General features: G+C 44.4%; 1 protein-coding gene across 1 annotated transcript in view; it reads right to left on the reverse strand.

Moving 5' to 3' along the window:
• Positions 1-26,900, reverse strand: part of LOC138293098 (complement factor H-like) — a 595,692-nt gene that overhangs the window by 435,164 nt on the left and 133,628 nt on the right. The window contains exon 7 of the mRNA XM_069232110.1: positions 7,149-7,328. Coding sequence (XP_069088211.1) covers positions 7,149-7,328 — 180 coding nt within the window. The remainder of the gene's footprint in view (positions 1-7,148; positions 7,329-26,900) is intronic.

Consider the following 26,900-nt stretch of genomic DNA (forward strand, 5'->3'; position numbering starts at 1 on the left):
TGGTAGTGTTGGAGTGGAAGGGCGGAAGGTGGACTCTCTGGGTCCGGTCAGTGAGGAAGGAGGTGAGCCAGTCTAAGGCTTTGTGGCGAATTCCTATGTTGTGGAGGCGTGTGCGGAGTGTGTGGTGGCAGACGGTGTCAAAGGCTGCGGAGAGGTCTTGGAGGATGAGTGCGACGGTCTCGCCTTTGTCGACTTTGGTCCTAATATCGTCAGTGCATGCGATGAGGGCGGTTTCTGTGCTGTGGTTCTTGCGGAACCCAGATTGTGAGGGGTCAAGAGTGTTGTTTGCTTCGAGGAAGTGGGATAGGCGGGTGTTGACTAATTTCTCTGTAACCTTGGCGGGGAAAGGGAGGAGGGAGATGGGGCGGTAGTTGGAGAGGATCTCCGGGTCGGCTTGGTTTTGTTTTTTTAGGAGAGCATTGATTTCCGCGTGCTGCCAGGGGTCAGGGTAGGTGGCAGAGTCGAAGGAGGAGTTGATTATGTTGTAGAGTATGGGGGCGATGGTAGGGCTAGCTTTGTTGTAGATGCGGTGTGGGCAGGGGTCGGAGGGGGAACCGGAGTGGATGGAGTTCATGTTTTTTTCAGTTTCTTCGTGTGTGGTGAGGGTCCATGTGGAGAGTGTGGTGGGGGGTTTCTGAGTGGGGGTTGGGTTGGGTGAGTTAGGGGTATGTGTGGTGTATGTGTGTGGTATGAAGCTGTTGTGGATGTCCAGGATTTTGTGGAGGAAGTGGTTGGAAAGGGTGTCACATAGGGGCTGTGTGTGGGGTCTATGTTGTAGGCTTTGGGTTTGGCAAGTTCATTGATGATGGTCAAGAGTTCTTTGCTGTTTTGAGAGTTGTTGTCAAGGTGTGTCTTGTAGTGATCTCTTTTGGCAGTGCGTATGAGTTGGTGATGGGTGCGAGTGGTGGTTTTGAGGGTGGAGAAGTTGGTTGTGGAAGGTTCTAGTCTCCATATTTTCTCAGCTTGCGGCATTTGCGCTTGGAGTCTTGGAGTTCAGGGGTGAACCATGGGGCGTTCTTGATGTTGCGGGTGGCGATGTGTTTTCTGAGGGGGGCTAGTGTGTCTGGGCAGGTAGTGATCCATTTGGAGAGGTTGTGTGCTTCTATGTTGGGGTCGTTGGTGTGGGGGGGGGGTTATGGACCAGTTGGGAGTTTAGTTGTTCTGTGGGGATCTTGTCCCACATGCGGTAGTGTGTGGTGTGTTGATGGTAGTGTGTTGGGGGTTTGGTAAAGGAGAAGTGGACGCAGCGGTGGTCAGTCCAGAGGAGTTCGGTGGTGTGGGTGTAGGCTATGTGTTGGCTTGAGGTGAAAATTGCGTTGAGCATGTGTCCTGCTGAGTGGGTGGGAGGGGTGACCAGTTGTTCGAATCCGAGGTTGGTGAGGTTGTCGATGAGGGAGGTAGTGTTGTGGTCTTGTGGGTTTTCTAAGTGAAAGTTGAACTCACCGAGGATGATGTAGTCTGTGGAGGTGAGGGCGTGCGAGCTGATGCTGTCGGCGATGGTGTCGCAGAAGGCGGGGTGTGGTCCAGGTGGTCTGTAGATTAGTGTACCCCTGAGGGTTGAGTTGTTGTTAATGTGGATGAGGAAGTGGATGTGTTCAGTGTTGGCGATAGTGTCTTGGGAGCTGGTGGTGACTTTGATGATGTCTCTGTGTAGGATGGCGATGCCACCGCCTGGCCTGTTGAGGCGGTCTTTGTGTTGGAGTTTGTATCCCTTGGGGGTGGCTATGGCTATGTCGGGTTCTGAGGAGGGGTTGGTCCAGGTTTCCGTGAGGAATGCGATGTCCGGTGAGTGTCATGTGATGAGTTCCCAGAGTTCTATGGCATGTTTGTGAAGGGAGCGGATGTTGAGGAGCAGGCAGTTGAGGTGGTTGTGGTGGGCGGCGTTTGTGTGGTGCGTGAGGGTGTTGTTGCGGGGTGTGTTCTGGTTGTGGGCTGGTGTGCTGCGGGGTTGGATGGTGGGGGCAGGGTGGGTGAGTCTTGTGTTGGGGGTGTTGTGGTTGGTGTGTGGTGTGAGGGATGACGAGCAGGAGAAGTGACAGGAGTAGCAGGTGAAGGGGCCTTGAGTGTGTGAGGGGCTAGATGTGGTGCATGTGGGGCGGCAGCCTGGGTTGAGAGAGTGGAGGGTGAGGGGGGACTAGGTGTGTCTGAGAGGGCCAGGGGTTCTGGTGCTGGGTGCGGTCCAGGCGCGGACGGGCGAAGACGGCCTTGTCTTTGGCACGCCCGCTGCGCGCGTCCGCTGCTAGCGTGCCACGGCTGCCATAAGAGGAGGGGAGGGTGGGAGTGGCAGCTGGGAAGTGGGAGGGCTTGTCCAATGAGAGGGCTGGGGGGAGGGGCCGCAGAGGACACTGCGGTGGAGATTTTGAGCAAGGAGGCGAGCGAAGGAGGGGGGAGGCGGGAGGGGCTGCACGGGCCGCAGCAGCGGGGATTTTGAGCAAGGAGGCGGTGAGAAAAAAAGCAACGGTGGGAAAAAAAGCTAAAAGTAAACGGGAAAGGAGGTGGTGCGGAAGGCGGAGCGGGGAGCGACCTGCCTGCAGAAGCAGGGGACGCATCGGCGGGGATTTTGAGCAAGGAGGCGGTGAGAAGGAGGGGGGAGGTGGGAGGGGCGCAGGGGACGCAGCAGTGGGGATTTTGAGCAAGGAGGCGAGCGAAGGAGGGGGGAGGCACTGCAGGGGACGCAGCAGAGGGGATTTTGAGCAAGGAGGCGGTGAGAAGGAGGGGGGAGGTGGGAGGGGCCGCAGCGGCGGGGATTTTGAGCAAGGAGGCGGTGAGAAGGAGGGGGCAAGCGGGAGGGGCCGCAGGGGACGCAGCGGCAGGGAAAAAAACAGAAAGGAAAGGGGAAAGGAGGTGGCGCGGAAGGCGGAGTGGGGAGCGACCTGCCTACAGAAGCAGGGCCAAAGGTTGCTGCCTGCTAGCGCGCCGTGGCTGCCATAAGAGGAGGGGAGGGTGGGAGTGGCAGTTGGGAGGCGGGAGGGCTTGTCCAATGAGAGTGCTGGTGAGAGGGGCCGCAGGGGACGCAGCGGCGGGGATTTTGAGCAAGGAGGCAGTGAGGAGGGGGGAGGCGGGAGGGGCCGCAGGGGACGCAGCGGCGGGGATTTTGAGCAAGGAGGCGGTGAGTAGGAGGAGGAGGTGAAGGGGCCGCAGGGGATGCAGCGGCTGGGATTTTGAGCAAGGAGGCGGTAAGAAGGAGGGGGAGGTGGGAGGGGCAGCAGGGGACGCAGCAGCGGGGAAAAAAAGCAAAAAGGAAACGGGAAAGGAGTTGGCGCGGAGCGGGGAGCGACCTGCCTGAAGAAGACAGAATTAAAAAGGAAAGGCTAAGGGCACACTCAAGGGGGCTGCCTTAATTTGTATGTTTTGTGGTGTATTAGGAGAGCAGGAACACCACTAAGTGAGTGAATTTACTTTTGGGGGCTACGATGGAGCAGCTGTGCGCCCCCAACACCACAAGGACCTCTCCCCCTTAATTTCTGTTTATGCGACTCTAAGTCATTTGAGTCACAAAAAGAGTGACCCTGTGGATAAAAAGCAGTCCTGGAATTGAGACCTTTGTTTAAAGGCTCTATGGTGCATGCATCTTTGTTACCAGACCTTGTGGTATCTCTGTAGACAGGTTAAATGTTGGAAGACAAACCCCCAACACTGGACACATTTGATATTAAAAGAAATCAGCAAATCATTTGATATATTGTTTTTGTTATTGAAAGGTGATAGTACCCTGAAGAGTTTGCAGTGTATTTTGTTTGTTTCTCTATTTTGCATTTAATGATTGTGGTGACACCGTCACAGAAGCAAGAAGACCAGAGAACGAATTAATGTCTATCTTCTGTTAGGCTGTGCTCATAGAGGGTACTGTGTGCAAACTGTTAAAGGTACCTTCAGTACATGGGTCATCAGTACATTTAGGGATTACCTGATCTCCGAGACCTTTAATAAGGGTGCGTCCTTGGTTCGCTAAGGCCCTTTGAAGGGTGTTACCATAAGCATTCCGATCTGCTATTAGGTAAATCATTTTTTTAAATAGTGTGTAGTCTTTAGTAGTGTGTGTAAACATTATTTTACTTTTCTTTTTTACAGGTAAAAGTATTCACTAGACAGCTGAGTAAGCCTTGGATTGCTTTGTCCCACCACCCTCTGAATCAAGTGCAATAAAGCACTTTTGATTCCCAGTTGATATGCCTGCATTAGCAGTGCTCCAGAACACTAGCAATGAAGGATCCCAGTTGATACAACTAGAACACAGTACGACCTCTCTGACCTAGGGCCCTCCAATGCAAAATTCTTACAATTGCAATGGAAGTACATGCAATTGATTAGCACAAATAATTGATCTATATAACTCTGGTAGACAATTCTTGACAAACAGCTATCAATGAGCAAACACTGATAGCTAATAAAATAGTTTAATGGCTCACACTAAATTTTACCAGACTCTGGGACCGAATGGGTCAGCTATCGAGATTCTGAAGGTGGATCGTAATCTTAGGGAATTTCTATTGGTACTTGTTTACAAATCAGTTATAGCTCTAGACTCCATTTTCCAGAGTCATAAAAGAGGAGCATTTCAAACAATTTACATAATAAAAGGGTAACCATGATAACCCTCCAAAATAATCATTTAATTATCCTACGAGAAAGCAAGGGTTGCATAAATACAGGGAGTGCAGAATTATTAGGCAAATTAGTATTTTGACCACATCATCCTCTTTATGCATGTTGTCTTACTCCAAGCTGTATAGGCTCGAAAGCCTACTACAAATTAAGCATATTAGGTGATGTGCATCTCTGTAATGAGAAGGGGTGTGGTCTAAAGACATCAACACCCTATATCAGGTGTGCATAATTATTAGGCAACTTCCTTTCCTTTGGCAAAATGGGTCCAAAGAAGGACTTGACAGGCTCAGAAAAGTCAAAAATAGTGAGATATCTTGCAGAGGGATGCAGCACTCTTAAAATTGCAAAGCTTCTGAAGCGTGATCATCGAACAATCAAGCGTTTCATTCAAAATAGTCAACAGGGTCGCAAGAAGCGTGTGGAAAAACCAAGGCGCAAAATAACTGCCCATGAACTGAGAAAAGTCAAGCGTGCAGCTGCCACGATGCCACTTGCCACCAGTTTGGCCATATTTCAGAGCTGCAACATCACTCGAGTGCCCAAAAGCACAAGGTGTGCAATACTCAGAGACATGGCCAAGGTAAGAAAGGCTGAAAGACGACCACCACTGAACAAGACACACAAACTGAAACGTCAAGACTGGGCCAAGAAATATCTCAAGACTGATTTTTCTAAGGTTTTATGGACTGATGAAATGAGAGTGAGTCTTGATGGGCCAGATGGATGGGCCCATGGCTGGATTGGTAAAGGGCAGAGAGCTCCAGTCCGACTCAGACGCCAGCAAGGTGGAGGTGGAGTACTGGTTTGGGCTGGTATCATCAAAGATGAGCTTGTGGGGCCTTTTCGGGTTGAGGATGGAGTCAAGCTCAACTCCCAGTCCTACTGCCAGTTTCTGGAAGACACCTTCTTCAAGCAGTGGTACAGGAAGAAGTCTGCATCCTTCAAGAAAAACATGATTTTCATGCAGGACAATGCTCCATCACACGCGTCCAAGTACTCCACAGCGTGGCTGGCAAGAAAGGGTATAAAAGAAGGAAATCTAATGACATGGCCTCCTTGTTCACCTGATCTGAACCCCATTGAGAACCTGTGGTCCATCATCAAATGTGAGATTTACAAGGAGGGAAAACAGTACACCTCTCTGAACAGTGTCTGGGAGGCTGTGGTTGCTGCTGCACGCAATGTTGATGGTGAACAGATCAAAACACTGACAGAATCCATGGATGGCAGGTTTTTGAGTGTCCTTGCAAAGTAAGGTGGCTATATTGGTCACTGATTTGTTTTTGTTTTGTTTTTGAATGTCAGAAATGTATATTTGTGAATGTTGAGATGTTATATTGGTTTCACTGGTAATAATAAATAATTGAAATGGGTATATATTTGTTTTTTGTTAAGTTGCCTAATAATTATGCACAGTAATAGTCACCTGCACACACAGATATCCCCCTAACATAGCTAAAACTAAAAACAAACTAAAAACTACTTCCAAAAATATTCAGCTTTGATATTAATGAGTTTTTTGGGTTCATTGAGAACATGGTTGTTGTTCAATAATAAAATTAATCCTCAAAAATACAACTTGCCTAATAATTCTGCACTCCCTGTATTGTTAAATCACCTGGAAAGTTGGATATCAGAAAATGACTTATTTTGTCTGACACAAATGGTCATTATAGCATTGACATGTACTTTGGACAATGTAATATTCTCAAGTATGATGACATAGGCACCTCTCTCTAAAAAAGTACAAACTTGCAATGTTTGTGGATGATAAAGAAGCTTTCTACATAGTGGACACATTCTTACTATGGCAAAGGCTGGTTCAGATGATAATCAAATCATCTTTATGGTTTCAGATCAGGGCCCTTGCTGAAGATGCCTGGTTAAAGGCTCAGACTAACCCTAATGGACACATGAATTTTCACCTCTCCAAGCGTGAGCTGTTTCCCTATGTGTTTATGTGGACAACCTGTCATTCAGGCACAGATTCCTCTAGGCTTACAAAGGCTGCTTTATTTCCCAGTACAATAAAACAATCATAACAATTAGATGGTCAATAGAGAACATTTGGACGTAGACCATCAATGATTATAGTAAATTCAATCTCACAAAATCAATTAGGAGTACATGAAGAAGTTCTATAGAGGTACTCTTGTATGAACACTTACATGTCGTAGTGAATAATCCCCAAAACTAGCAAATCCTGCTCAGTAAAAGTGCAAATGTGGCACATTTGTCTCTGTTTCTACTAATTTCCATGAATAGTACAAGATTAGTCACATTTTAGTCCCCTTTTCAGCTATTTTGAGGACAAAGGCATGAAAGAGTACATAAAAGAACACTACTTTAGAACTGCATTTGTGAATTGGTAGCATAGATTCTAAATTTGAATTTATGCCAAATGGATTAACTAAAATGTTGGCAGGGATCTGACCTTAATGGGCCAGAGTTGGACTACTCCGATCTATGGCAATGAAGTGTTTAAAATGCAGCCCATTTCCTACTTTTGAAGTTCAGTGGTGTAAGGCAAAGCTACATACCTTGACACTGTGGTTCATATCGCCATCCTTCTGCCGTACACTCCGACGTCTCCACAATGTTCTTTTGGTAGCTGTGGTATCCATCATTACATTCATATTGAACTCTATCTTCTACACTGAACAATTCCTTTTTAGGCTTGTAGCTCTTAATAGCGCCAGTCAACAATAATTTGCACGTTGCTGTAGTAGAAAACATATTGAATTGATTATAATTTAACCATAAAAACATGCTATTATCTATACACTATGTCATTCATGTACAGACATTTACCAAACAACTGAATTATTTCTACTTTTCAAATCTAACACTTACCGACTAAATAAACCTAGTTAATCAAAACATTTTCATATGTTCTCACCCAATTCGCCATGAGGGTAAACAAATTCCTCTAAATAGAAGTGCAGCATTCCTTATGATGATAAAAATCAATACATCATGTGCAATGGAGTACTGCTCTCTGCTGGGGACGCCGAATGACTAATATAACTGCAGAAGGTTTTAGCTACTGTTGATTGCTGAACCCACAAATATATGCATGAGCATGAGGGGAAGGGCTATTTATAGTCTTTACTGCCCAATAGAAGGTGGCAATAAGGCTAGTACAATCTATCTACTAATTCCACAAATACAGGCAAATAAGCATTCCAATTATCTCCGTTTACTTCATTTCACTTCCTTTGAACCTAAAAAAGTGCATGGCACTAATTGTGCATTATGACTCAGAGTGTTAACTGAAAAAGTACCCAAATTCAAACCTCAACATCACCTTCAATTGTTTTTCTATCAAATGTCACAACATGATTTTGAGTTTGGCTGATGAATTTTCCATTTGCCTTTTTAGTGGACCTTTAATCTCCACCAAGGCAGTGGATTAAAATAAACCATAGGTATGGGCTGTCAAACAGGGTAACAGAGGTTCTACAATAGGTGGAATCAATGAGATGTGGAAACGTATTGGTTAAAAATTCACCAGCATCCGTCATTTCTGGTGGAAATTCAGCCCAAAAATGTTCGCACTGTTTCTGGCCACCAAACTACAGATGCACAGTCAATGCCCATATTTTAAGTTTCAGAACAAGCTGGTGCGTAGTTCCTACCATAAGGACACTAGACTTGCCTTTACATGAAAGTCATATAACCAACCCTCCCAAACATGGCGGTGACTAGCTGACTGGAATTCCACCGAAAAGACAGCAGCAAGATAGTTACAGAATCTTGGGATGATGCTTAGATAAGGCACATGTGTGGGTATTTTCAAGACAGTGTATTTCACTGTACTTGCAGAATAGACAGTGGTCAAAGTTTACTCAATTTATATTGAATATGAATAGTAGTGGACTCAGATGGGGGTTAGGGATCAAGGAGATATGATAAAGGGAATATGTTTTGCAAAGTTAGATATGACTGGATGTGCAGACACGGAATTGTCACTATTTATGTGGATTCTTTCTGGTGCCACTCTCTTAGAAACAAAGGCCTTGAATCTTTCCTTTATCATCTTTAAATATTATAAAGACAACCATGCTAAAATGTTTGGAAGACCTACTTCCAATTGCCAAAATATACAAGCACAGTCCTATAGACAAGCTTAAAGATCTGTTCAGGTTATTTTTTAACCCTCTATCCATTTGCATCATCCGTTGACAGATCGGTACATGCAGTGCCACAGTTGCTAATTTATTATTCTAACTTAGTAGCAATGGATGATTCGGTGCATGGGCTGATCGCAAAATCTCTAACGCTACCCGAAATATAATGTCGATTGTTGTTTAGTACTCCCGTAGGTTCAAATCTTTTCAGTTCTAAAATGTTTACATTGATTCCCAGCTCTAAAACGTAAATTGTTCTAAACACTATGCGTTGTACATAAGTCAGAAAATGCCAAATGAGCAGCTTTCTTGGAAAACGACATGTACCTTCGCAAATTCACAACAAGACCTTTGCTCAACCAATGAAAATTCAGGAGGTGTATACACTACACATGCCTCAGTGCCTGTTGAAATCACAGGCTCTCATCTTTAGAATGATTTACCCACTTAACTTTCTGCATTCCCAGATTAGCTGCTTTTCTTTACATTCCTAAAGACAGATAAGGTTTTTCTCAAATTACAAGGGTGCTGTATAAAGAAGTGTCACAACATGACAACAATGTGTTAGAGTGACATGAAACGTTTGTGAATTTATGTTGAGAAGGCACTCAAATTTCTGAATAACACACAGTCTTACTGACTGAGCCAACCACTATTATACTTGGCACTGTAGATTTGTGTCAATAATGCAACTCATAAAAAAAATGTAACATCAAAACACACAAGTGTGGGTATACACAGGGAACCTATTGAGACCCTCGTCTCTTAAAAAGATAAAAAGTCAATGTGGGAGTGCACTACTGGCTTAAACTAGAGAATCGCATGTGCTGGATTTGTCGAATATGCGACTTTCAAATTTTTCATTCTGAACATAAAGTGCCACATTTAGGAACTCGTTACTTTTATCAATGTGCATCATTGAAAGGTGGTTGTTATCATTGAAGTTTGCATAAAAAAATATTTAGTTCCATTTATAACCTGTTATATCCCAACACACTATTGATACATCGTCCCGAATAAAGAATGTGATTAGTCAGGATGGTGCTGCAAATACCCAGTCATGCTGCCTTCAAACTAGCCTCTAAAAAGTATGGTGTATGAAAGAGCACAGCTAGAACATATTACATTACTATATATCTGTCGGCACAAGGTAATCATTATGCAAAAGGTTTATAGTTGGATAGGATAATTTGTACCATTTCTGTAAGAACTATATAAGTATGCTCATACCAAGCTTTCTTTCAATTGTTTATGTACCAAGATACATTGTAATGACAGCCAACGAGGCACACAGCATGCCCAATTTGTTGAATATGTCTTTGGAGTCCTGAATTTAGGATGGAGGACCAAGGTATTAAGAAATGTGTTTCATCATCGCAGGGCCAAAGAAGACATTCTGCCACAAGGTAAATGTTGTGGTGAAGAGCCCACTTCCGTATGGTCTGAGTTAGGTGTGATAGTTGTGATGACTATGTTTCCCCCTGTTTTCTTAAGTAATGCATGGCTGCCATGTAGTCCGTCCAGATTAGGACAACCTTGTGAGACAGGTGAGGAAGAAAAGCTTTCAGAGTGAGGAATACTGGCTGAAATTCCAAGTAGTTGATGTGTAAGATTGGTGTTTGGCATCCCCAAGACCTTGAACTGTCAAGTCTTGCAGATAAGCACCACAATCCACCCGTGACACATCTGTGGTTAGTGTGATGTGAGTAACAGGGTCTAAAAAAGGCTGCCCTTTAATAGGTTGTTGGTGTTCCGCAATTGCAGAGAACTGTGAGTTTGGCAGTCTAACAACATTCAATCTTCCAGATGACCCTGTGACAGACCATTGGTGAGATAGACACTGCCGCAGGTGATGCATGTGTAGTCTCACATAAAAAATATAGCAATGCAAGAAACCATCATCCATAACAGATGAATGATGTTCTTTAGTGTATAAGGTTGGTTTTCCTTGAAGTGTCTGATAATTCTGAATGCGAGTGGGATTGGCGTATGCAAACCCTAACTGTGCGTTCAATATTGCTCCAAAGTAAGGTTGAACTTGCAGAGGCTGACGATGAGATTTGGGGATGCTGAGAATAAATGCTAGTTTGTGAAGGAGATCCACTGTCAACTGAGCATTTTGTTGACACTAGTGAGGTGTACTAGCTTTGATGAGCCAGTCGTCCAGGTAAGGAAACACGTGGACATTTAGTTTTTGCAGGTGCGCTGTGACCACTGCTAAGGAATTTGTAAATACCTGGGGAGCGATAGTCAACCCGAATGGAAGGACTTTAAATTGTTAATGTTTTCTGCAATGACGAATCTTAATTATTTTCCATGTGCAGGCTGGGTGGTATGTGAAAGTAGGAGTTCTTTGGGTCTACAGCTGTTATAAAGTTGCCTTGTTGTAGAAGTGGAATGACATCCTGAAGAGTGACCATGTGGAAGTATTTTGATAGCATGAATTTGTTTAGAGATCGGAGATCCAGGACTGGTCTGAGAGATCAGTCTTTTTTTGGGAATCAGAAAGCATAGGGAGTATACTTCTGATGGTGTTGCAGGGGAACGGGTTCTATGGGCCCTTTGAGGAGAAGGGCTTGGACCTCTAGCTTGAGAAGTGATGTGTTCCTACAATAACCTGTGGGTGCAAAGGGGGGTCCGGGGGTGTGGTAATGAACTCCAGACAATAGCCATGTTGGATATTGGCAAGTGTAGGAAGCTGGCATGGTGTGTGGTGAGTACCTATGGTATTATACCTATGGTATTATCACCTTAATCAGTGCCAGGTAGCTGTGGATGAGCAGCCACGACTAATCCAGGAGACATGCAAAGCTCATTCAATACCACTTATAGTCACACAGCACTCACACACATGAAAGAACCACACAGTATAACAAAAATAGAGGTAATTTATTTCAGTAACACAAATACTAAAATACTAGATAGGCACTACTCCAATAGGAGGTAAGTAAACACACTATTATATGTACAGCAATCAGAAATTGGCATAGAAAGCAGTAGAAAACAGTGAAAAGCGAAAGGCAATACTGAAGGACCCAGGGGAACCAAACCATATAGTAAGTAAGTGGAATGCAAAAGTCGGGTCCCCACCCAAGTACGTGCAATCGGTAGAGGGGATCTGGAGCAACTAGGAAACCCCAAAGGTAAGTACCAGAGTGCTCCGCAGCGACCAGGAGAAAAGAGATAAGTTACTGCTTTTTACCCAACCCACCAGAAGGACTTCAGAGAAGGATATTGCAAGACCCAGACAAGACTGCAAGAAACCAGAGGTGGATCCTGGAAGAGGAAGACCAGAAAAAGAAGTGGACCAAGTCCAGTTCACGTTGGAGAATCAAGTCGTGGCAGGAGCCACTACCCACCCACCCGTCTGTGGACGCAGGATCTAGTCGACGGGGAAACAAAGATAGTCAGCAGTGCAGACCTGGAGCAGCTGAAGAGTTCCTGGGTGGTGCAGTCGATGTCCTATGCCCGAGGAATAATTGCATTCAGTCTGTAGTATGGAAGAACCACCAACAAGCCTTGGCAAGGTAAATGTGGCAAATGTTGAAAAGTGGAGCTGCCGGGGACCAGCAAGGTCCAGGGGTACTCAATCCTCAGAAGGGAGTCCCGGGTGTTCCGGGTGTCCCTGAGCAACAAGGAGAGTCAGAAGAAGAGGAGGCAGCCCCACAGATGACCTACAGGCAGCAAGCACAGGAGTTGCGGTGAGGCCCTTACAGCACACCTGGAAAGGAGTCCCATGTCGTAGGAGAAGCACGCAGAGGGCTGTGCGTCACAGAGAAGAGTGCTGGGGGCTGGGGCTACACAGAGCCTAAAGTTTCCTTGGAGGAAACGCCAACAAGGCTTGGTAGCTGTAAGATACATGGTGCATGAGGGTACAGTCCTGCATGGAGAGGCAAGGTCCTACCATCTCCATAGTTGGACAGCTGGCAAAGAGGACCAAGGGGACCCATCAAGACCACCACCCGTGATGGAGGATCCACGCACCTCAGTATAAGAGAAGATCCACGCAGCTGGTCATCGTTGCAGTTGGTGCCTGCGAATGCAGGGGAGTGACTCCTTCACTCCAAGGGAAATTCCTTCTTTCTTCTTGGTGCAGACGGAAGACTTTCCAGCCTCCAAGGATGCACAGCCGGGAAAACTTTGCAGTTGCTGAAAGGAGCCAGAGAAAAAATGTTGCAGGGAGAAGTTGTCACTGGACCTGCAGATTGTAGGTTCTTGTGAAGTCATGCTGGAATCTTGCATGTCAAATCTGAGGACCCACCCAGGAGGGAGACCCTAAATATCTCAGAAAGGGGGATTAGTCACCTGGCAATAAGACCTCCTATCAGGAGGGGGCAGTGGCATCACCTGCCTGACCTGACCCCTGCTCCAGGATGCTCCCAGAGGCCTCTGCCCACCTTGGATTCAATATGGCAGAATCAAATGACCACATCAAGGAGCCCTAGGCACCACCTCTGGGGTAGTGATGGACAGGGGACTTGTAACTCTCCTTTCCATTGTCCAGTTTCATGCCAGAGCAGGGACCAGGAGTCCCTGGACTTGTGCAAACGTGTTTATGCAAGGAGGGCACCAAATGTGCCCTTCAAAGCATACCAGTGGCTTTGGGAGGCTACCCGTCCCAAGGCATGTAACACCTATTTCCAAAGGTAGAGGGTGTTGCCTCCCTCTCCCAAGGAAATCCTTTGTTCTGCCTTCCTGGGCTTGAGCTGTTCAAGCAGCAGGAGGGCAGAAACCTGTCTGTACAATGGCAGCACCGCAGGCTGCCCAGGAAAACCTTGCAAACTGGTAGGAGTGAAGCTGGAGATCCTCTAAGGAGCCCCCAGAGTGCATGGAATTGGGGTATGATCCCGACATGTTTGATACCAAAATCTGGATTGAAGAAAATCAAGTCCTCAGTCATCTGCAGGTGGGTTTTAAGCAAAAAATAAGCACAGTTGACCAGGTTTTCCGCTTCCTCACTATTAAATGGAAGTTGGTGGATGTGGACGCAGGGAAGCTTTTTGTTGTGTTTGTAGATCTCAAATCTGCATTCGACCTTGTTCCACGCTGCAAATTGTGGGAAGTTATGAGCAGAGCTGGTATACCGGGCCCCATATTAAACCTATTCAAAGATCTCTACTCCAAGAGTTATGCTAGAATTAGTTGGGAGTCAAATGGGGAGTTAACACCTGAGATTCCAATATGTAGGGGAGAGAGACAAGGATGTGTCCTGGTCCCCATCCTTTTTCTTTTGTTCATCAACAGGTGCATCTCCTATCTTCTGAATTGTGATAATGATGCACCTAGGATGGGTGGGGTAAAGACCCCTTGTATGTTATTTGCAGATGATACTCTATTGCTATCTCAAACTTCCTCAGGGTTCTCTAATTTGCTTACAAAGTTCAGGGGCTTCTGTAAAGATCATGGATTGGAAATTAATGCGGCCGCAACAAAGTATATGGTTTTTGGGGACACAAAGTACAAAATGAGGAAACCTATACTCCTGGAGGGGGTGTTGTTAGAAAGAGTTATTGCTTTTGATTACTTAGGAGTTAAATTGGAGGATTCACAAAAATGGCAGGCACATCTTTGGAAGTCGCTTATGAGTTTGAAACAAAAGTCAGGGGGTATCTTGAGGTATGCTGCTAGGTCTCAGATGTTTGCTATTACCCCTGCCAAGGAGATCTATAAGGCCCAAGCTAGAGGGGGAACCTTTTACGGTGCTGAGCTGTGGGGTTATTGCAACCTGGAGGATCTTGAAAGAGCTGAAAATTCTTTTGTAAAATCGCTCCTAAAAGTGCCCAGAAGTAGCCCCTCGTTGCCGATCCAGATAGATTTAAATCTTCATTCTATTGCACATATTGCAGCCTTAAGACCGCTATTATATTGGATCCGGATCTGGTCAGCGGACACTTATAGCCCGTATAGGGTCTGGCTGAGTGATTTGCTAAGCATGCATGCTATAAAAAAAAGTCAGATGGCTTAAATATGTTGAAGGATCCTTCGCCGAACTTGGGTTGGGAGAGTACTGGTCAGACCCTTCCTCTTTGCCAAAAAACGCTAGCTAGATCGTGAAGGATGTGTATTGGTTGAATGTACAAACGGACAAATTGGCTAAAATATCCTCGATCAGCATGACAAACTGTTTTTTATTGTCAAAATGCCATCATGAGTTTGAACACTATATGGATGTGATTTTATCTCCACTAGCACGAGCACTTTACATCAGACTTAGAATAGGAGTGCTCCCATTACGCACTTTTACTTGCAGTTGGCTGAAATCCAATAACTCTTCTAAACTACACCCAATGGGATGTGGAACTGCTGAATGCGTGGCACATGTTCTCTTTCATTACCCAGCATATACCAAGCAGAGGGCACACTGGATTGCACCGCTTTGCAGATCTATGGGATTTAGGAATCGTTTACTGGCCCTTAGGATCTGCAAAGCGGATCCAAATGTGTCTGTGGCTTTCAGCGTAGCAAAATGTTTGGAGGCCATCTGGCATATTAGACTAATATCTAAAACAAACTGTTTCTAATGATTTATATTTTATGTTTGATGAACTGTTTTTTTTTTTACAGTTAATATATCTTTGCATATTTTATAAAATTAGGGTATTCACAAATAGATAGTTATGATATGCATTTGGATTATGAACCACACCTATATTGAGTTTTATTGTATTTTATTATTCTTAACCAAATAACATCGTGATGGCTTTTATTCATTTTTTAAATACTTATTTAAGTGATTGTATAGGTGCTTTTATGGTATATTTTTTACCGAAATAAAGCTGAATTGAATTTAATATATATATATTCCACTATTTCTTTCTTTTGTGAAAGAGTAACCGCACTCCAAAATTGTGATGATATTTTTAGCTTTAATATTGAGCTCCAAACTCTGTGCAAACAAACAATCAACCGCTGCCTAGCATGTTTTGGTCACACCGACCTTGTTCACAGGCACTTCCTGTTGAACGCATTACGGTGTTTATATACAAAAAAAGAGAAAAAAACCACTTTTATAACACAAATAGCATATCTTTCCACAATTCCACCATGTTCTGCATTCACAAAACTAAAGTTTGAACTAATGTCACTCAATTCTATTCAAAACATATAACATTGCCTAACAAACGTTCTTTTCAATCTTTTCATAGTATCGGTTTTGCTTAACAGTTTCAATTGGAATCTGGGTAACGTAGTCCAATGTATTACTTGTCATTCCTAAGCTTACAGTGGTATGAGTACTTGGGATGTGCTAACCCAAAATTTCACTAGGTATTATATCTTCATAATATCCTTAAAAATGTAAGTGATCACCTATATTATCTTACACATATCCATTTGATTTCTATGGTAACCATTTATATAACAAAACTAAGACTAATTCTGATTACAATAACTCGTACTTGCTCCATATGTTTTGCTGTAGCATAGCTTCAGCAGGGGTTTATTGTTTGTACGGAGATTGGAGCTCAATATTAAAGTGGAAAATAACATCACAAATTTGGAGTGCGGTTACTCTTTCACAAAAGAAAGAAATAGTGGAATTTATCACAGCTTGCCTAGCCGTAAGCCAGCACCACCGGGAAAACGAAAGCGCACTGCAGTACGCCATAGCAGGGCAACAATGTATCGATCATAAACAAGGCGTAGGCAGCCGCCATGAAGAGAAGTGCAGACGCCTCTAGTAAACCGGAGGTCTAAGCTCGATAAGCAGCGACTTAAGGGTGGCAGCCGTCGATAAAAGGATAAATCCGGTAAGGAGGAAAAGTGAAATGTTTTCGGCACTTCCTAAAAATGGCTATGAAATGGGACCCTGAGATATGATGAAAACTGAATTAATAGCAGTTTCAGATCTCGTGTAGGTAAAAGTTGTGACATAGACATTATCTTTTGAAGCTCCGTGTGCATAAGAGCAAAAGGCGTAATGGATCAAAGGGAAGCAAAATGTTTAGTAATGGCTGCAGAAGCCTTCAATTATATTACAAATGTTTCAGCATTAGGTACAAACGAAGCAGGTTGAGTTCAAGGTCAAAGTGATACCAGGATTAAATTGCGCGAATGGGAGAGACTGTTTCACAAAGAAGTTAACTAATGGTAGGAAGTACTGACATTAAAGAAATATGTGGCAGCGAATAGGATACCGAAGGGCTTACGTATAGGACTAATGCCAAGCCATCAGGCTGCTGGTAGTGTATTACTGGAGGAATGGGGTGAACATCTTCTGAATTCTTCCAGAGGACTGCTGATAATTTTGATTAAACATGCGGAAATAGCATTGAACAAGATCCAAAATCAATTAAAAACTTTGGAACAAGATATGGAACGGTTGACACTAACGAAGGATGAAAGTAAAATAAAAAGTGATTTTACATCAAAGATCAATAAACATGAAGAAATTGTAAAGACACAGAATCAGTATACATTTAAAAAAGGTAGATTGGGCTATGAAGAAGGAAGAATCTTCACTTTTGCTAGGAAATTTCAAAATGCAAAACAAAAAGAACAAATAGATGCATCCCAATCAGAAAAATCCAGTATTGAGTCTACATCAACAGATACCGATTTAAGTGAAGGAGAGGGAGTCTCTGTAGCACCAAGGGAACGTAGGTCCACCCTTTTAAACGAAATGCGCCTCGCCCTCCAACAACAGTCAAAGGAACAGCAAGTCAGGGGAAAAGTGAGAGGACGGGGTGCAAGAAGAATAAACGCACAAGAAGGGGACAAAGAGGTAAAGCAAAGAAGTACCAGAGCACAGACGGCAGCATTGTTCAAGAACTAAATGTAATTAATTTGTCCAGTAGAGAAATGTCTCCTGCAGAAGAATCCTTCTTTAAGAAGGGCTTGCGTTTTTTTCCTGCTAGCGATATGGATTTGGTACAAACACGAATAGATTTGTATAAACATATGCTCAAAATCAAGCTGGCAAGAATATTCAAAGAGGTGGATACCAAGGAAAAACCAGATACATCAGAATTAAGACATGATTTAACAGTGGGGGACAAAGATACGTTCATGACCCTGGTGAATCTACACATTACAGTAAGTGGAAACATAATAAAAGATGTAGAGGTGTTACCACCGCTGGGAGCAGGCCTCACCGGCAAAAAAACAAAATCAGTGTTTTACCCTGTTTTACCAGCAGGCAATACAATAGATTTATTTGCTGAAATGGTAATTCATGATTTACAACATCAGCGTTGGCACACACATGACAATAATTTATCTATACTGGACAAACAAGCTCTTTGGAATTTACAATCAGATATAACCTTGGAGATTAAACCCGCAGACTAAGGGGGCAATATTGTAATACAAAATAAACAGGACTATGTAAAGGAGGCAATGCGACAACTTTCTGACAAAACGTGTTACAAAGTAATTAATTGCAATCCAACAATGAAAATGAAAGATAAAATCTCTGTGCTTTTGAGTCTATGGGAAAGTCAAGGTTTAACTGACTCAGATGAAGTAAAATATTCAAAAGTGGAACATCCAACTACTCCAACAATGTACTTTTTACTGAAAATTCAAAAACATCCTACCAATCCTCCGGGAAGACCTATCATATCGGCCAATGGATCATTATTGGAACCTATGTCAAATTATATTGACTTTTTTCTGGCACCTTTAGCATGCATCTTAATTCTTATTTGCGGGACACCGGGGATCTATTGTGACATTTAGAAGGTATCCCCTGGCAAAACTCCTATAAATTAATAACAATGGATGTGGTATCATTGTATACAAACACTGAACATAATATTGGTACACAAGCATGTAAATTTTTCCTAAGTCAAGGTAACATTCAGTTTTTTCAACATAATAACATGCTTTTGGAAATGATCAATATGGCCCTCATTCTGACCTTGGCGGTCGGCGGAGAGGCGGCGGTCGGACCGCGAACAGACCGGCGGTATTAAAAATGGCATTCTGACCGCGGCGGTCACCGCCGCGACCGACCGCCACTTCCCCACTCCGACAGCCACGGCGGTCATGACAGACGGGCTGGAGTCTGCGCACTCCGGTCCGGCGGTCGACCCAAGACCGCCAACGGTATCATGACCCTGCTTACCGCCGCGGTTTCCGGCGTTCGGGAACCGCCATGCGAACCATGGCGGTAGGCACTATCGGGGCCAGGGAATTCCTTCCCTGGCACTGATAGGGGTCTCCCCCACCCCCCACGGCCCCCCCGAGTCCTCCCCCCACACCCTCCACCCCCCTGCCACCCCCCAGAGGTGGTACGAACCCCCTCCCCACCCCCACCCCGACATGCACATACACGAACCCCGACATGCACACACCCCCAACATGCACATATACACACCCCCTACACACACACATACACAACGGGGACACATACCCGCACACATACATGCCGACATGCGCACCCGCCGAACTACACACATTGCCCATAGGCACAGCAGCACTCCCCGCCCGCATGCACGCACTCACACACCCCCTCTACACACTCACACGCACACCCCCATGCACGCACACATCACACAACACCCCCCCACCCCCTCCCCTCACGGACGATCAACTTACCTTGTGCGTTGGTCCTCCGGGAGGCGACGGGAGCCATAGGGACGTGACCGCCAACAGAAGACCGCCAACAGAAGACCGCCACACAGAAATGTGGGTCGTAATTCTGGGGGCGGTGTTCTGCTGGCGTGGCGGTGGAGGTTGACCAGTCTCCACTTTCCCGCCGACCGCCAGTGTGGCTGCTGGCGGTTTTCCGGCAGAACGCTCCCAGCAGTCGGAATACGCGCAGCGGCATACCGCCGCGGTCGGCGGTCTTTACCGCGGCGGTAACTCGGCGGTCTTGCGAAAAGACCGCCAAGGTCAGAATGAGGGCCTATATGTCTTACCAATAACTTTTTTCTTTTTAATCAACAACTATATTTACAAACAAAAGGTACAGCTACGGGGTTTTTGTTTTCTCCAAATTTCGCAAATTTAACAATGGTATGGTTTGAATAATGTATTGCTTGGGCAGAAGAAAATGAGAAACACTTGAAAAAAGTAGTATGTTGGTTTAGGTTTATAGATGATCTGTTTCTGATTTGGGAAGGCACAGAAAAATAATTCAAGGAATATTTCACAATTTTAAATAACAATACAGCAAAATTAAGCTTCAAATATGAAATAAGTGCCACCAGGATAATATTTTTGGATATGGAAATATATATTAAGGATGGTTCAGTGCAAACAACATTACATAGGAAAATGACAGCAACAAATTCAGTTCTGTATGCAAATAGTTTTCATCCACCAAACACAAAATTGAACATTCCTTATGGCGAATTTCTTCTAATTAAAATGATTTGTTCAAAACATTTTCTAAAGATGTTTCTGGAATTCGACAAATTTTAAAAAGACACTGGCCTTTTTGCAAAAGGACCCAATAGCTGGGGAAATTGTGGGAGAACAACCACAAATGACCTTTAGCTGGGTTCCCAATTTGAGAGATAAATTAACGAGAAGCCATTTCAGTTATGGCAAAAAAAACTGGTTACAAAAAAGGATTTTTTGGAAGTGTGCAGACTGTAAAGCATGTAATAATGGGAGGAGTAAAAAGGAATATTCTATTGGCAATGGGTCCGTAAAACTAATCAGACAATATATCACATGTAAAAGTCGCTTTACAGCCTATGTTATTGAATGTCCTCGTGGTTTAAAATATGTAGGCAGTACAGCATGTGAAACAAAAAAATGAATTTTGGAACACATTAGAGCAATGAAGAATTTGGATAGAACCTATGCTACAGCAAAACATATGGAGCAAGTACATAACAGCCATTGGGAACTAATGATATACTATGCAATAGATCATATACCCCAACAGGAACGTGGGGGGGACTGAGAGAAACAATTGCGCCAACTTGATTCGAGACACATTTTGGAGATTCGCTCATTGACCCCTTTTGGTTTGAACCAGGATGAGGAATTATTTGTACATTTGTAGCAAATATGAACTTGTGAAGACTTATGAGAAGATAATGCAAATGTATATTAACCTAAAAAATGGTCTCTTTTAGCCTGAGTATATTTATGAAACCTTTTTTTAAAAAAACAAACACAAATGGTGGAATGATTTAAATATAAACTTGTAATCGTATCAAGAGTTTTGCAGACCCCTTGATTCATATTGTTCAGTGTTTATGCATCTTATACACAGTACATAGTTTATAGTGGGCAACTTTGTTCAATGTAAGCTGGTAGTGGCAGCACGAAAGGAATTCATATTGCTCCCATAGCGACTAAATAAAACAAATGTGAAGTTAGTAATGTAGTGCGATGAGTTATTGTAATCAGAATTAGTCTTAGTTTTGTTATGTAAATGGTTACCATAGAAATCAAATGGATATGTGTAAGATAATATAGGTGATCACTTACATTTTTAAGGCTATTATGAAGATATGATACCTAGTGAAATCTTGGGTTAACACATCCCAAGTATTCAAACCATTGTAAGCTGGGAATAACAAGTAATACATTGGACTACGTTACCCAGAATCCAATTTAAACTGTTGAGCAAAACCGATACTATGACAAGATCAAAAATAACGTTTGTTAGGCAATGTTATATGTTTTGAATAGATTTGAGTGATATTAGTTCAAACTTTGGTTTTGTGAGTGCAGAACATGGTGGAATTGTAGAAAGATATGCTATTTGTTTTATCAAATTGGGTTTTTTCTCTTTTTTGTATATAAACACCGTAATGAGTTTGACAGGAAGTGCCTGTGAACAAGGTTGTTGTGACCGAAACGAGTAAGGCAGCGGTTTATTGTTTGTTTGCACGGAGTTTGGAGCTCAATATTAAAGCGGAAAATAACATCACAACTTTGGAGTGCGGTTACTCTTTCACAAAAGAAAGAAATAGTGGATTTTATCACGGCTTGCCCCGCCGTAAGCCAGCACCACCAGGAAAACAAAAGCGCGCCGCAGTACGCCATAGCAGGGCAACAATGTATGCGATATATATATATATATATATATATATATATATATATATATATATATATATATTGAATACAATTCCTTAAACGATCATTAAGGCTCCAGCACTCCACGATGGTTTAAAGGGTTTATTATGCGTGACCGCCTTCTTAATGATCCTTTAAGGAATTGTATTCAAAGTAAAGACGAGGCGGCATGCGTCCCATTCCAGCACCATTGGCGATTAGGTGCAGAGAGAGAAATGCCAAACGAAGTGTTTATATATATACATATATATATATATATATATATATATATATATATATATATATATATATATATATATATATATATATATAAAAAGGGGTTAGATCTGGTGATATTGTAAGAAAACATAATATGTTGGAACCTTTTCTTTTATAAATAAGGAATTGTAATGCTTTCTACTTGTATGTTTTCTATTGAAGTCTTTGCAGCTTTTTGTCCCCTTTTTAAAAAAAGAAGATGTGTAATGTAAAGGTTGGTTAGTTCCTTTTATTTGCCAGGCTAATCCCATTTTGACACCAGGCATTGCCATAATGCAACTTAACAAATGTTTACACAGTTAATGAAATATCAAACTATTGTAAACTAATTTTTTAGGTGCATTGAAGTGCTATTAACAAATAAGAATAAAGAAATAAAACAATGTAAAACCATAATCCATAATCTAATACACAGACCTATGTGACAACAGAGGATCTCAGGGGAAATAGAAGGTGCAGCTAAGCCTTCCCCAGGAAACTTTGTGGAGAGGAAATGCAGGCCGGGACACGGGATAAGTTGGTGTAGGGGTGGGAGCTAGGGAGTTGATATAAATAGTCAGGAGAAGTGAGAACAGCCTCTTTCTGACTACTTAAGGGCACTACCAGGGGAAGCAATATTTGGCAGATATGCTCACCGGCAACATAAATGGCCTCGAGCAATCAAGACTATTTGGAATGCCCTGTGCACCCTGTGTGCGGTGGAACAAGAGGACCTCCTTCTCAGACATGGTGCCCTCGAACAGGGCTGGTCGGCATGTGATGAGCGCAGCATGGGGCAGTGTTGTGGCTGTGATAGAGGCCTGTTACCCACCATGGGGGAAAGCAAAAGGTAAGTGTGGTGAGGAAGATAGGGAAAGAGCACTTTGCCTGAGGGGGCCTTTAAAAAACTCAGGGGAGGAGGCAGAGCCTCCCCACATCTCTCTGTCACGCTGTGGCTGGGAGCAGCAATCAGCAATAGTTGGCGAAGATGGTGGCAGGGTCTGCAGAGAAAAGCTGTGTGCAGCTAACGCGGAGACTGAGGTCGGGCCCCACCTTGAAAGGTGCCTCTTGATCTAACAGCCAGGGCTGCCCTAAGGGGAGATGGGGTGATGGCGGAGCCAGCTACTGGTCTGCCTCTGAAAAAGAAGAAGGGGGAGCCACTGCAAGGGCATACAAGCGAGACAAGGACGGAGGGCCTTTGGAGTACTCTGCTGCAGGTGAGGACACAAGAAGGGAAGATGGGCCAGCAGGGCTCGGGCCAGACCAGTGCATGAACTACCAGGAGGCTGCACAAGAGCTAGAGGGGCTGGGGCGGGGGCCCAGTAGTAGGTCTCAGGGGATTGATCTGGAGACATGCATAAGGGAGCAGTGCAGGATTATTGAGGAGACGGTGGAGAGATGGTAGTGCTTTTGCAGGGAGAGGGAGACAGCAGTGGATCAGGGACACCACATGAAGAAAATTCACGGTACGCCAGGAACTGGGGAGACGGGACAGGTCGGGAGGTCATCATAGGGGGTGATGTTTGTGGGTGCCAGATGGGGATCAGGAAGCATCAGGGAACGCAGGAGCTTATGAAGGCCTGGTAGTGCTGGAGACCCCTCTGGTTTGTGCCGCCTGACTGTTGATGGAATCGAAATGCCAGTGGGTGAGGCTGTCAGACAGTTGGTGGTACCAATTGGGTGCATGACGGCCCCTGGACGATGGTTGGAGGACATAGGGGGTCTATAACGCCCCTCCCTTCATCTCAGGCTTGGTCATCCAGTACTTATCTTGAAGTGCCCACGTTGGTGGATAAACCTATGCCTGGATTGAAGAGTGGTTGTATGTCATGTCCAGTGGTGTGTGACGTAATGAAGACTGTGGATGAGTTGGGGTCGGATTATGAGGAGGGCAGTGATGAGGGAGAGGAAGGTGAATTGCCCAACAAAGGTGAAATGAGTTTGCCATTGCGAAGGAAACAGGGAGAGGTGGTGCAAAAGAACCATCAGTTATTGTTTTACAGAGGTCTAGAGCGAATGATGGAGGCACCACCGGGCAGCGGACAGAAGCTCGCAGGCAGAAGTCGCAAAGACATGCAGGAACTTGGAGACTTACCTTCAAGTAAGAAGAATTGGTGGTCGGTGTGGGACTTGCAAAGTGGCGGGACTGGCACCAAGGTGTGTAAGTCAATAGGAGTGGGAGATGGGGTAAATGAAGGGGCAGGGGCATAACTGACTGACTCAAGGGAGGGGAAGGAGAAGACACAGGAAGCATATAGTGGAAAGATGCCATAAGGAACTGGGGTTCAAACGGAACATGTGAAAGGATCTCATGATATGAGGAGAACAAGGAGGGTGTGGGTTATAAGAAGAGACTACCATACATGGGCCTAGAGATGCCCCTGGGGTCTCATATCTGACAAGACAAAAAAAAGAATATAGATGTAACGCCGCGCTCTGACGCGGCATCTCTTTCTGTCCTCGCGGGTGGAACGCGCTACCGATATTCAGAGCGCCGTTTCCCACGTTTTTTGACTAAGCTTTCTGGAAAGCATATATTTCGCTCCCGGTCGCGCTACACTTACTTGTAGCCCTTTTTCTTCTTTTATTGTTGGTGGTGGGTTTTTTGTTGGGCCTTTTGCCTGTCTCTATCCATGTTGTGTCCATCTTGTCTTCTTCGTGTTGTTGTCCCAGCATGCTCTGTTTTTCTTTTATACTACTTCCTTTTTCCTATACTGGTCTATGGGCTTTTCCCAATCCAAGATGGTGTTACTTCCCTTTCCTCTGATGTCACTTCCCTTTTCTCAGTATATAAGTTAGTCAGTCTTGTTCCTCCTTGCGTTGCAAACACTTCCTTCTGGTTGTGCTGTTCGCTCCTGTTCTTTGTTCCTGCTTTTTTGCCTTGGGAGATTTTTGCCTGTTCTTTGTTCCTGATTTTGCCTCGGGAGATTTTTGCCTGTTCTTTGTTCCTGCTTTTGCCTTGGGATATTTTTGCCTGTTCCTTTTTTCCTGCCTTGTACCCTGGATATTGTCTATTTTTGTTTCCTGTTGTCAAGTCCTGTTTTTTCTTGTTTTTCTTCAGGAGTTCCTGTTAGAGGTTTTTTCCCCAGTGTTGGGGTTTTTTCCCTCTGGGGCTCCTTCTGGAGGGTACGGTCTGCTTTGGCGTAGCCTGTCAAGCGGCACCGTGGCTACGAGAAGGGGTCGCCCTTATCTGGGAGCATGCAGGACCTGTAGAAGACTTGGTGTATTCACCAATCCGAAGTCCAGAGGTGAGAAGTCCAGCGCAGTACGTGACAGATTGCAACGCCAAAAGATTCTGCGTTGCGAGAGCGCCATGGAAGATCCACAGGGAGAGGTGTCAGAAAATGCTCAAGCTATGTGACAGACTGTCCAACAACAAGCCCAAGAGTTACAACAGTTACGGGCAGAGAACACTGCGCTACAACAGGTCTTGTCTTCCCGATCAATGGACATACCACCCGTATCTGCTACTATTCCTTGATATTCCGGAGATCCTTTAAAGATGAAGGAATTTTTGGACGCCCTGACGGTTTTCTTTGCCTTTCGTCCACTCCAGTTTTCTTTGGATAAGACTAAGGTGGGCTATCTGATCAGCGACTTATCTGGTCCAGCGCTTGCTTGGGCGACTCCTCTGGTTTCTGCAGATGACCCAGTCCTGGATAACTATTCCGCTTTCCTGACTGTTTTCAAAGAAATGTTTGAGAGACCTGGGGTAGAAGCAGCAGCTGAAGAAGCCTTATGTGACATTCAGCAAGGTAATCAGGATGTACTGCAGTATATAACCCGCTTCAAACAGCTGGCAGCTGAAACCTCCTTGGTAGAACGCACCTTCGTAACCCTTTTCCGCCGAGGCCTGCGTGAAGAAATTAAAGATGAGCTTGTACACTCTTCCCCAGCTTGTTCTTTGAAAGAATTAATGGATCAATCTATGAACATCGAGTATAGACTTCGAGAGCGCAAGATGGAAAGACGTAGAACTAGAGCTCCATACCAGCCCGGTACCTTCCGTGCTAGCAGTCGGCGAACGGAAGATAGTCCATCAGAAGCCTCTCCACCTCTCCATGAAGAGCCCATGCAGATAGATCTGGTTCGTGGGCCATTGACGGAGTCAGAAAAGGAGGAACGACGACGAAGGGGACTTTGCCTATACTGTGGTAAGGCTGGCCACCTGATCCGTAGTTGTCCGGTACGTCCCTCAAGGCCTGCGGGAAACGCCAGCTCCCGTCCCCTGTAAGGAGGAAGGAGACGGGAGTACCTTCAATATGTTCCTCCAAAGAAAGCATGTCCACCCTGTTTATCCTCTCGGTCAAGTTACAGAGTTCACAAGATCAAGAAGAACATCTTCTGGCTCTCCTTGATTGTGGAGCCAGTGGACTCTATCTGGATGAGACCTGGGCTACTAGTAAAGGAATTCCCCGCATTCCTAAAGAAACCCCTGAGCAGGTTCACACAGTGGATGGCTCTCCATTAACCTCTGGACCTGTGGTGGCCTCAACTCCCACTCTTTGTTTGACATTTGGGGGGCATCAAGAACACGTTGCCTTTGATCTCATAGCCTCACCAAATCACATCATGATTTTGGGAATTCCCTGGTTAGCTCGACACAACCCCTATATCAATTGGGAAACACGAACTATATCCCTAACGTCTTCATTTTGTCAACAGAATTGTTATTCTACTACTTCTTATTGGACTCCAAAAAGGTCCTGTCAGTCAACTAAGGATAACACCAACTCTATCAATATTATCCAGGGGGTTCCAGATTGTTATCAGGAATATATCGGGATTTTTCAGAAACCTAGTAATCCTATTTTGCCACCTCATCGCAGTTATGACTGTGCTATTCCTTTAATTCCTGATGAAGTCGTTCCCTTCGGTCGAATGTATTCTCTGACAGACCAAGAAAAGAAGGTGTTAAAGGAATATTTAGACAACAACTTACAC

The sequence above is a fragment of the Pleurodeles waltl genome, chromosome 4_2, assembly GCF_031143425.1.
Source record: "Pleurodeles waltl isolate 20211129_DDA chromosome 4_2, aPleWal1.hap1.20221129, whole genome shotgun sequence".
In the NCBI taxonomy this organism is placed as follows: domain Eukaryota; kingdom Metazoa; phylum Chordata; class Amphibia; order Caudata; family Salamandridae; genus Pleurodeles; species Pleurodeles waltl.